Here is a 12,311-nt window from a genome sequence, read left to right on the forward strand (position 1 = left end):
AGCGCCATTTACCACTCAAAATCACTTCAACATCAGTAACCACAACTACAATTGATCCATGTATAAATTGCTCCTAATTATAAAGCGCATTGTTGTTTTTTGACAAAAATGAAAGCATATAAGTGCGCCTTAGTGCAGAATTTACGCTATTTCTTTTCTAATTAAAAGACACGATGTGTACTTTTCCTATGAGCGTAAAGGCCTTTTATTAGGTGATACGTTAAGTTTGGACTATATAAATAAAGGCTTTGGAACACAGTCAAGGAAGTTGTGTGAAAGGGGTATTAGAGTTGTGAGTGGTATTAAATTAAGAGATCTGGTCAATTTCAGTATCAGGCTCTGGGTCATGGTGACATGACAGGAATCTAAAGGGTTAGTGAGTCAGAAAGTTTGATTTCGGCTGGAGACAAAAAAAAGACAAGTTGGATTTAATGACTTCCTTAGTGTGATTCCGTCACAAAATTCTGCCAACTGGTTTAAATCTGTAGATTCAGTCCTGACGTCTCATGTAATAATTAAAATCTCAGCCTCTTAGGTAAATTATAAATATTGATGATGTGAATTTTAATTAATTTGTTCACATTTTCATTGCCTAAATCGATCTTGGTCAACAGCATAGTTCAGTAGCTTTACAAAATATGAAGTCACATGGATAAAGTGCTGGACCCTTTCATATGTCAGAATATATTATGTAACAGTTTCATAAAGTTCTATGAGGCAGTAGTAGAACCGCACAGACAGAAGTCTTCTTCCTTCCACCTCATGAGGGCTTAAAAAAGCACATGATCTATAATTAAACAGCTCTGACTGGAGGTCTTGAAGAAAAACACAAGGCCACCTTTTCTTTAGTTACACTTTTTTAAGGAAGGAAATTCAAAAATGACCAAGGGGCTAGCTCACAATATGACTGGCGAAACTACTATGAATATAGAGGATTCTGTTGCCGCTCACCAATGGAGTAACTTTATGTGTAAAGATTCAACTTCAGATTACCAGCTAACAAAAGCCTCTTCTATGTTCTTAACTAGAAATATAATGACTGATCATTGTGGCTTAAACCATGGAGGCTCCATTCAGACCAAGAGGAGCCGCTGCTCAAGAATTATGAAGGATGCCGACATGTAAACATATGTGATTTCTTTTTATTAATTAATAGTAAAGGTGCATTCACATCAGAGCAGTTTAGCCGCCTTACTCGATAACTTTAAAGACAGGGACAAAGTTTGTGGTACTATGACTTTCTCATTTCATTTAGACCTGTTTGAAGTCAGTTTCCCAGATCAGTGATCATCATCAAACCCTGATCTTTCTAAAAATTGACAAACTTTTTGATCAGTTTTTGGAGCATGCCTGGTAAAGCTGTTCTGGGGTTGAGGTTAAGGCTGGCCGGCAATGCAGCGTTGAGCATTTGGGCAGCATGTATTATATGTGACCTACAGGAATTTCTACCAGTTATTGTGCTTGGTCGCTCGTAAATGCGTGCGAATAACTTTAGCCTTTTTTTTTTTATGCAATCCGGATGTACAATGTATATGTTTTTAAGCAAACGGTGGACCAGAGACCGCAAGTATAACAAAATATCCAAGTTATGCCTTAGTCACATGCACCCACATGAAGGTTGACCCATACAGGTGCTGCAGGTTTTTGGTTTGTCTGGGTCCATGGAGGGTCGTAGTCAGGTGCAGCCGCATCTTAAACGTGCATCTTGTAGTTCACTTGAGGCTCATGTTAATGGGACATCATTAAAATGGAACGTACTTTTGTTGTGCGAGTTTTAAATGTATTATGTGGTATTTGTGACAATAATGTAAGTTACATACATTTATGACATAGAGCCGAGGCTGTCATACGATGCCCTTTCTTCACACTCTAGTCAGTTGTGGTGGTTTGAGATGGAGCCGTTGCTATGAAAAATATATTTATGTCCATGACGACAATGACTCTCCTGCTTAAACAAGAGCCTGTTTCTTTGCAATATTGGCCGATTTTCCTTTTCTCTTCTTTTTAGCTCAACTATCATTTCCGGTTCTCCGAAACACTCAGGTGACAGACAGCTCAAATCACGGTGAGTTGGTGGCCGGATTCCCTCAGGCTCACCAGCCAAACCTTTTGTTCCCAGATGGCAGCGTACATTGCAATTACGTCCTCCACAGCAACACAATGAGTTTGGACAGGTGAGGTCATTCCTGGGCAGATGTCCTTCTTCCTCTCTCTATCCTTTCTGCATCAGCTGATTCATACCAATCAATGGTGTCTGGCTTGAGTTCCTGCAAAATGTGTCTTACAGACAGTGTTCTGTTCTGTTGTTTGAAGTCCTTATTCTAGATAAGATATTTTAAGGTGTAATTTTGGTTATTTATTTTATCTTTAAAAAGCTTCTGTAACTGATTAAATCTAAATTACATAATGACTTTATACAGTTCCACCGCTACATTCTCGGAATCGGATACACAAGGCGTGACTGTGGTTCTTGGCCATGCATTTCAGATAAAAGGGACTTTAGAAACATTCATTTTCTGATATATACTTTTTTTTGTAGATTATGTATGTATGGCATAATACAGTGAGTACCGTCCTTTTGGTTGGTGACCAGCAACAGACTGGATCTGACAGACGGACAAAGTCACTCTGGTGTCAACAGTACCACAGATGGACGCAGTTGCTCTTATAACCTACTTTTCAAAGTGGGTTACGTTTGAATTTGCTTTTCTGGACAAAATAATGTACAGAATTAACCGTTCAATCTACTGATTTGCCAATTCTTTTAAAGAGTCTACATTTTAGGTTAGATTACTTCCAAAAAAACACCATCAGCTTTTGTCTGTCATAAATATCTATTTTATGATGGTAAGTTTTGTTTCTATCAGATTTAAAAAAAAAAAGAACGCAAACTATTATACTATTTTACGAAGAGAAAAAAAACTTTAATTTTTTGTTGTTTAGTAGCAATGTACTCTGTCTACTGATTGTAATCATGTTTAATAAAGTGGTTTAAGTAAAACGCATGACTTCTATGTGTAAATAAGTACTTCATTCATAAGATTTTTCACAGTTATAAGAAAAAATAGCTTAAAGTTCACCACAAGCTTTGAAGCCTTTGGCAGCTAAATTTCCAAGAACAGCTGCTGATGTTCCAAGAAGTTCTCGCTTCCGAGTTAAAAATTTGAAAAGGATGGGACTGAGTTTTGGCTTCATGTGAAACAGTTTATTTACATTTTCAAAAAAGCACTTTACAGTTTTGATGGGATAAAATGATTCTGCCAAAAGCACATACACGTTCTAGATAGCATGGATGAAAGCAGGCTCAGTCAAAGCAGCTGCTCCTGGTGCCTGTGGCCAGAACTTAAGTTCTGCAATACAAAGAAGACACTGTTAGTCTTCTGTTTTTATTGTGGGAAGTGGTTCTTGTGCAACTGGTTACTGTCTTTAGGATTTTTATCTATATAAAAACTAGGTAAGATAATAAAAATCAAACCAATATCTTGCTTTTGTTAAAGATGAATGGGGATCTTCTCTATTTTCTTTTAGTCCGTTCAGAAGTTGACTCACAAGTTTAACGCTTGCTTTTTAATTTTTAACTTTAGGTTTTATTTAGTTTTTACTGTATTTTTGCGCTATAAGGCGCACCATCAATAAATGGCCTATTCTTTAACTCAAGGCCATGTCACACAGCCACTACGTACATTTTTTACAAATGAAATTTCAGTCTTTTGTGATACACCTAATTAATAAGTGTTTCTTGGGTTGGTCATTTGTCGGTGTGCACAGATGTCTGTCAAGGGTTTCTGCCGAAGTGATTGAGCTGTTCAAAATTTTTGAGTGGTTTAGAATCATGTAGTTTACACGTATTTTATAGTTTATAGGCAATTATTATCGAAATCTTATGCAATTTTGCGTAATTTTTGCAAGATGCATTCTCAAATTTGTGGCTTTCCATGACTGGACTTCTCACACATGCAGTTTTCACGCATGTTCTAACAATGTGTAACTTTTAGATCACGCATACAGTGCACATATTATGTTAAGATTATGTAATTGATGCATGACTCAATGTTAAATTGGATATTAACAAAGCGATAAACTCGCACCCTTTATGTTCTATGTTTATTTACGTGTTCTTTGTGTGGTTTATTTGTACGTTCGTGATACATTTGTAAAAATTTCACATAAAGACCGAAACTTTCGTATGACCAATTTTCATCTGTGCAATATGCGTGAAATGTACGTAGTGGTTGTGTGAAATGGCCTATATGTCATATTTAAGGTCCACCCACAGTATAGAGATAAATCAGTCATTGAGTTAGACTTTATTAACAGTATTCGTTCACAGTAACTCTAAAATTTGTTTGTAATACGCTACATATTAGCTATTTTAGAAGCGTTAGCCACACTAGTGTTTTCACAATAGCTGTAAATCCCAACCTTGTTTATAACAAGACGGATAACTCTAAAACAAACGTTACTGTGAAAAGACTTGCTCCCAACCTTGTAAGTAACACGCAAGAAAAAATAACACAGTTTGACACTGCAAAACTTTAGCTACGTTTTGAGTCACAAAAAAAATGGTAATATTGTTTATATTGATATTTTAAGGAAGCTTATTTTTCTTTTTCTTTTAATAAAGTAAAGAATTAGCTGTCAGTGGGTCGGGCTTGTTGCACAATCCTAGCACTCTCTTGAAAAGACCAAAGATCTTAATTCTATGGTTATGTATTTGTATGGTTTTTTTACGAATAAAAAATAACAACCATGGTTTCATAACTTTTTTTATTTTTCACACAGTTGTAACATGCTCTTTTATTGGGATTCATGCTATGAACTGGCCTAGTTTGCACTAGTCAGATGTCAAGTGCGCAGTCCGATATGTGGCACAAGGGACTTCAGGCTCTTCAAGCCTCAGAAGAGAGGTTACCCAAGCCTCACCTCTAAATAGACTCTTTGTTTCCAGTGAACTTGTGTATTAAAGAGGCCATGTCAATTCAAGCTTATAAAGTGTAACCATTTACAATAATACTATAATATTTAGAACCTTTTTTTTTTTTGGATAGAACTGATCATTTATTTCTTTGTGCAAATCTCAAAAAGTTAGTGGAACATATTTCATTAGTTAGGGTAAACTAGAGGTAAATCCAAGCCTTCACCTTGTGTTCCTTAGTTTGATGCACACCAGGAAGTTTTACGTAGTGCAGTCCTTCAGAAGATCACTAGATATGGAGAATCACACTGCGGAGAGGCTTTATCGACCCTATCCGCTCAGAGGGAGCAATAAGTTCAGATAAAACTTAAAACAAAAGTGAGGTGTGTTTAAAACACATTTAGACTTTATTCTTGAAATCTTATCAGGGCATATCTGTTAAAGTAAGTTTTTTACTAGATATTATTAATAATCTAAGTTCAAAGCGGCTGATAACATAACTCTGATGACCCAGCATTCTGGCAGCATTTAAAAACATCATTTTTGCATGAATCTGAAGCTGTGAAAGGAGTCTCACAGATTTGTATGCTGAAGAGCTGTTTCTGATTCTTAGTAACTTTTAAGCTGCTGTAATTTCAAGTTGTGCAATCGTAAATTGTATTTGGTATTCATACATTTTCAATCCTTGCAATAGTGTATTCACATGTACATTCAACTACATACAGTTACGCACAAAACGTATTGTATGAGGCACAAATCAAGTATTACGCACAGACAAAAAGTTATATATATATATATATATATATATATAACTTTTATTCTGCTCATTGGGCCACTTAAAGGACATTGTTGAGCTGGGCGGGGCAAACTCTAGTCGTAGTTTGGAGTTTGTTACAGTATGAATATTTCTGAAATTAGAAACACTAAACCTTTAACATGAAAGCAGTGTAAAAAATCCAAAAAAGTGGTTGGGGATGAAGAAAATCTACTGTCAATCATGGAATGGCAATGAATTCCGATTTTTTTGGTTACTTTTAGATTCCATGTTTAACATTATATAAAAAAAAACAACAGAAATCCCAATAGGCTTTCTTTGAACTCAGAAAGGCTGCCCTGAATAAAGTGAAGAGTTACAGTGCATTCATTGGCAATATATTTGTTGCTTGAATAGAAACAGTAATTTGTCATCTCAAAAGACCACCAAGAATGATAAAGAGCACAATAATAAATGCTTATTTTTGGGTTTAATCTTCTAGCACAGACAATCATCTGTGTTTTTTTTTTTTTTTTACCATTTAATCTATTTATGTATTTGTCACAATTTTTTTTATTACTAAACATGACCCAAATAAGCACAAGATGTTTTTTCTTTTCAATACTTTTACTTTAGATCAGTTTGTTTGTATTCTAAAAAAACAATCAAAACTAGAAGGAGCTGCATTTCCAGAAGAAAATGCAGGGTTGAATGCTGTATTGCTGAATGAAAGCATAAATATGAAGCTGAACATTGTAAAAGTGGAATGTCTAAAATAGGTCAAACATTGTAGAAGGAGTTAAGCATGAAAGCTGAAATTGTTGAAAAAATGGCTGAACTGTCCTGGAAAATCCTGAAATATTTTGAAAAGTTAAAGGAGCAAAAGTCAAAGGTGAACATTGTAAAAGTAGAATGACCAAAACAGGTCAAAATTTGTAGACGGAGTTAAGCATGAAAGCTGTAATTGTTGAAAACAATGGATGTCCTGTTGAAAATTTGAAGATGATGCTAAAATGGCTAAAAGTGCTAGCATCAGCATCATCAACTGACTCAAAAAAAAAACACATTGTTTGAGAGTATCATATTGGTAAAAGCTACGTGTTATAAGTTGATAGAAACTCAACTTTTTTCAAAATTGTGGCTTTTCTATTGATTTTATCTCCATAGCAACCATTTTATGTTTGGGTCGCCTGGGGATGACGAACAAATCGACGTCAGTTTCAGACGAATCGGAAAAAGTAAACCTTTGGACGTCCTTAGCAACAAACTTGGTTTGCTAACCACGCCCACATTCCTTATATGTCCAGATCCAGTGAATTTCAATATGTTCAGTTCCAGCCATGGATGAAGTTTATTGCAATATTTGCTTCAGATTTTTTCATAAAATAGCCACCAAACAGTAGGTTGTGTCGACATCCCATAATGATTTCTAACCATATTTTATAGTCCAAAGCCTTGTGATCATTTTAATGTTTGAACGGTGTCTCTAGCTACAAGTATGTTGAAGTTACAATGGTTAAAAGAAACATAGGTTTGTAAGGATTTTCAATGTATTTAAATGGAGCGAAAATCTTGGAAAATCCTGAAATATCTTAAAATATCTTTAAAGGTTCCAGGATTTGAAGGTACAAAAGTAATAGCTGAAAGGATTAAGCTGAAAGAGTTAAACATTGTAATAGTAAAATGGTTAAAATAGGTAAAAACAGAAGTTTAAAATTGCCTTACATTTAGACACAAAATGGCTGCCAAACCGTAGTTGGTGTTGCCATCCCATAATAATTCCAAAACGTATATTGAAGTCCAAAGTCTTGTGAGCAGTTTAATGTTTAAACGGTGTTTCTAGCTAAAGGCATGTTGAAGTTATAATGGTTCAAAGGTTTCAAAGACTCTCCATGTATTTTAATGGGGCAAAAATCTTGGAAAATCCTGGATAATCTTTAAAAGTTAATGGATTTCAAGGGCCAAAAGTCATAGCTGGAATAAGTTGAAAGAGTTGAAAATTTTAATAGTTGAATGGATGAAAATTTTTTGAAGGGTCCGAACCGGGTCTCGAACCGGCAACCTTTTGTACCATAACTTCCCAATGTATTTTAATAGGGCAAAAATTCCCGGAAAACCTGGAATATCTTAAAAAGTACAAGGATTTGAAAAACCAAAAGTCATAGCATAAATAAGTTGAAAGAGCTGAACATTTTAAAAGTTGAATGGTTAAAATAGGTTAAAAATTGTAGAAGGAGTTAAGTGCCGGAAAACGGCGGAAGATAGCCTAAGAGGAAAACAAAGGGTTGAATGCTTTACAGCATTCAACCAATAAAATGTTACGTAATCTGAATACTCTGAGTGCGAGACATGACTGAATCCCTAAATTATAATCTATTTATTCTATTGTGTTTATAACAAAAAAAAATGATTTTACAGTTGATATAATCAAAGTAAAAAAGGACAAGTAGAATTTGATGAAATTAGCGACCACTAAGTGTTAAAACATTTGCCTCTATTGTTCTTCAATCAAGCACCCCCTCTGGTTTTCTATTGTCCCCGTAATCTGGATTATATGATGAGCACATCCTAGATAAAGGAGTACTCTGGCTGCCATCTGGAAAACAGTCTGCCTGTGTGCTGCAGCTGCACATACACCCCGCCCGCTTTCCGTAACTTCATTACCAAGGGAGACTACTTTTCCCTTCCATTAATCTCAAAAATTGATGGGAAGACCACTTTTATCAAGGACTATAAAGATCTTGAACCAGGATGTTACAAAGGCCTGCAGTACAACTTGCTCTTCATGGCTAATTAAGTCCACTGATAAACAACAGGGTCTGAACTTTTCCAGTTTCTTTGTGTACATTGACTCTGACTAATGCTCATGTGTTCACTTTGAATTTTAACCATGAATCATTTGATAAACTGGAATGGAGTTGGATTCATGATTGTATTAGGGAGTATCAACAAGCAATTGTGTTCCATGAAGTGTAGGACTTGTGTTATTTATGTTGTTATTGAATGAGCTTCAGAAAAAAAGACTTATACCATCAACTCAAAGCTACTTTCTAACCTTTATTTTATTTATTTATTTATTTTTATGTTTTACAGCTTTGGAGTGAGGATACATTGACATTTAGGCTGTATTCAGGGTGGACATATTCGGAACTAGGAACCGCTCTTGGACCCATCTTTCAGCGTACCTTCATAGTCACCGTCTCCTTAGTAACCGCCTTGCAGCATACCTCCGTCAGACCAAAGTAGCAAGTAAAAAGTGTTGTACCAGACGTTGATACAGACGTTCAGAATTGGTCAGTAAAATATAAAGGAAGTACTACTCCTTTTGTTGCTTTGCCCCACCCTTGTAATTCCTGGCCAGTGACTGAAGAGATCTTTAGTCAGGTGGTTTTGTTTACAAGCTTTGGTTGGAAACAAAAATGTCTGGTTGAAGGCTGAACACAGACCACACGCTAGGTTCTGGACTTGCTCCAGACCAAATTGGGAGGACTCGGTCCGGACGAATGAACTTTTCCAGTCTGAATCCACCCTTAACGACTAAAGACCATTTCATGGATTTTTAATCTTACATTTTATCACATTTCTCTTTGTTACATTCAATTTCTCCTTTTAAATAATGTTTCCACCTTTAATTTTCTTATTCAGTGTTATAGGTTATTCAACTAACACTTTTAAAGTTTCAGATCATGTTCTTAACTATTCAAGTTGAGATTTAATACTTCTAAAATACTTCTAATACTTCTAATATTATGTCTACTACTAAATTATGGTAACTTCGGGAGGTTTTTTAGGTTCAAGCTAATGATAAATTAAGTGGAGCCCAGGTTTTAAACCTATCTTGCAAATTAGGGACATATGACTTGAAGGGGTTAATCGTTTATTGCTATGTACTACTGTGGGTGTTTCTCTTTTCGAGTCAGTAAAATTAGGTTATATGACATGTACTTTTCAGCCAAAACGTTTAATAAAAAGAACAAAAAGCAACTAAGCAATACTATGAAGCACCAGCTTCATCAAAAATTAAAAAGCTGACATTTTATACATTTTATCATCAGTTTTTATGGCAAGTAAACATGTTTTGAGATTTGACCATGTCTGTCTTCATTTAGTGAAAAAAAACAATAAAAATTGCATTTGCTGAAGAATAAGGTGATGTTTTATTATGATATATTTAGTTGAGGTATAGGTATCATTTGTCATAATATAATAAATGTATATTGCCATTTTTTCACATTAATTGATTTTTCTTTCTTTCTTGTTGTTGTTTATTTGAACTATCATCCCAACAATGGATTGGATTAATCAACAGACATTAAAGAAAGCATTTTGCTTTAAAAACAGAAAGTGTATGTGGGCAGCCAGCCAACAAAAGCCATAGAAAACCGTTTTTTATAAGTTCCCAAAACAGTTTGTGCTCATTTTCAGGAATAAGCCCAGCCTGCCTTTCCATCTGCTATCAGTAACATTTTTCATTTGTCAGTAATTTCCCAGCCTTGTCCTTGCACATCCTCCCCTATTTTCTAACTTCCTCTCTCGCTTTTTCTCTCTTTTCTCTTTGCCTCGCCGCTATTGGCTGACATTGGCTGATGTCATCACAGAGGCAGGGGGAGGCAGGGAATATAAAACCCTCTGCTCTGACTCTGCAAATGCAGACAATCTTGCTCCTGACTGAGCTTTACCAAACGGATACTAAAGCACCACCTGGCCCAAAACACCACCCGTGCCAGCTTCAACTTGCTGCTATGTGTAAAGGACTTGCGTCGTTGCATACCTGCTGCCTAGAAAGGTACAAGCAGATTCCTGCAGATGGTTTTATTGGAATCATTGCATCTGTGCGTGGGCTTTCTGGACTTTTTAGTGCATGACAGATGTAAATGTGTACTATAGGTATAGAATTGTTTGCTACAAGGTTCAAAGAAGTGAATCTTTGCTGCTTTTCTGTCCCACCAGAACCAAGGAGATGAAAGCAAGGCTTGGGAACATTTTGCAGAAGCCCAACTGGACTTTGTCATGTTTCAAAATCGGAAAAAACAAGTAAGTATCCCTACAAATAAGTCATTTAACAACATTATTATAACCTGATCATGAGTGGATACACTTCTAATTTATGTCTAACCATTATTTCATCTATTTATAGGCCAAGCTTGGAAGAATGCCTTTGCTGGAAAGAGTCGTTTGAAAAACTCCTGTCTAGCAAATGTAAGGAAATGTTAATATTTGGGCTCTTATTTTGGCAGCCTTCTAAACAAATGTTTTATGTATGTAGCTATTATGCTATATAGACGAATATCTTTGTCTCTGCAGATGGACTGTGTGCCTTCACAGCCTTCCTAGTCTCTGAATTCAGTGAGGAGAACATTGCATTTTACTTCGCCTGTGAGGATTACAGACAGACCAAGTGTCCTACCAAACTTCGTGCAAAAGCCCAAAAGATCTTTGATGAATTTTTTGGAAGTGATGCTCCGAGAGAGGTAAGGATGCCTCAAATTTTTAAAAAATAAATATATTTTTTTGTATTGCTTAAAAAAAAAAAGAAACTAATTATTTACTTTTTGTTTGTTTCTGTAGATAAATATTGACCACGAAACCCGTGACATCACCAAAGCCAACTTGCAGACCCCAACACCTTCTTGTTTTGATCTGGCTCAGCACAGGATCTACATGCTGATGGCTAAAGACTGCTACCCACGCTTCCTCCGCTCTCCAGCCTACAGAGATCTTGTGTGCCAAGCTAAGCCTACCACAAAATCTTCAAAACATTCCCAACCAGATAAGAAAGTGTGAGACTTCTCTATCAGTCTGACGAGGACTTTTAGTCACCTGAAGATTGCAGAACTTGCTGCACGCTGGTTTCTCTCCAGAGCAGAAAACAGGCATGTCGACGGGCATCAGTGGATAGATCAAAACCTAAAAGTGCCTCTGAGAAGAGACACAGCCAAGGTGGAGGAACATTGAAAACTGCTTGTGTGAAGTGGACTGATGTGCCAGTAGAGATGATGGAGGGGCAAAGCCCAAAGGGTCTACATGACAGACCCAATGTCTGTTTAAAAAAAGCAAGGAAGGGGTGGAAAGGAAAAGAAGCACCTTTTTAGCCGTACGGCACAGTTTACTTCAAAACTGTTATGTGCAATGTCCTATTCTTGAAGTGCACTGGTTTTAACAGTCATGTGAAGTCATTTGTATTTATTTCTATTTATTTATCTGTAGTACGATTTACATTTTTACCAGAAAATGTGTTGATCAATTGTGTCTTTTCACAAAAAACAAACACTGGGAAAATAAAGTGTGGAAACTGGAAATCTTTTGTCTTCAATGTGGCTACTTGTCGACGAATGAGATAATTAAACGTACCCTAGTGACACAGATGAAACACTGGGTGCAAACAAAACAGTCAGGTAAAGTTGTGCAAACAATCAGACAGATGGTCCGGCCGAAAACAGAAATGCCAATGATTCACGGCGGCCATTTATGAAACAGTCCCATAAAGATCTTAGACAATACAAACCCTGCTGTGTAGTGTCAACTACAAGAGTGTTGCTAGAAAACAGGAAGGATCAGAGAAGTTGTGAGAGGATTAACGTAATAGGAAGTGCTGTAAAGGTTTATCATGACTTCAGACACTGTTTGCACCTGCCATCAACT

General features: G+C 36.2%; 1 protein-coding gene across 2 annotated transcripts; it reads left to right on the plus strand.

The window, feature by feature from the left end:
* Positions 1–10,298: 10,298 nt before the first annotated feature.
* rgs16 (regulator of G protein signaling 16) lies at positions 10,299–11,968 on the plus strand. 2 transcript variants are annotated; one of them, XM_004068107.4, is made up of 5 exons: positions 10,299–10,455; positions 10,620–10,703; positions 10,807–10,868; positions 10,974–11,140; positions 11,238–11,968. In XM_004068107.4, the coding sequence occupies exons 1-5, from the start codon at positions 10,316–10,318 to the stop codon at positions 11,451–11,453; spliced, it is 669 nt and encodes a 222-aa protein (XP_004068155.2). In that variant the 5' UTR covers positions 10,299–10,315; the 3' UTR covers positions 11,454–11,968. The 2 variants fall into 2 exon arrangements, with proteins under 2 accessions (XP_004068155.2, XP_078802256.1); XM_078946130.1 differs by having other exon boundaries at positions 10,372–10,501.
* The last annotated feature ends 343 nt before the right edge of the window (positions 11,969–12,311 follow it).

This window comes from Oryzias latipes, chromosome 4 (assembly GCF_053564925.1).
Source record: "Oryzias latipes strain Hd-rR chromosome 4, Olatipes_Hd-rR_3.1".
NCBI lineage: Eukaryota > Metazoa > Chordata > Actinopteri > Beloniformes > Adrianichthyidae > Oryzias > Oryzias latipes.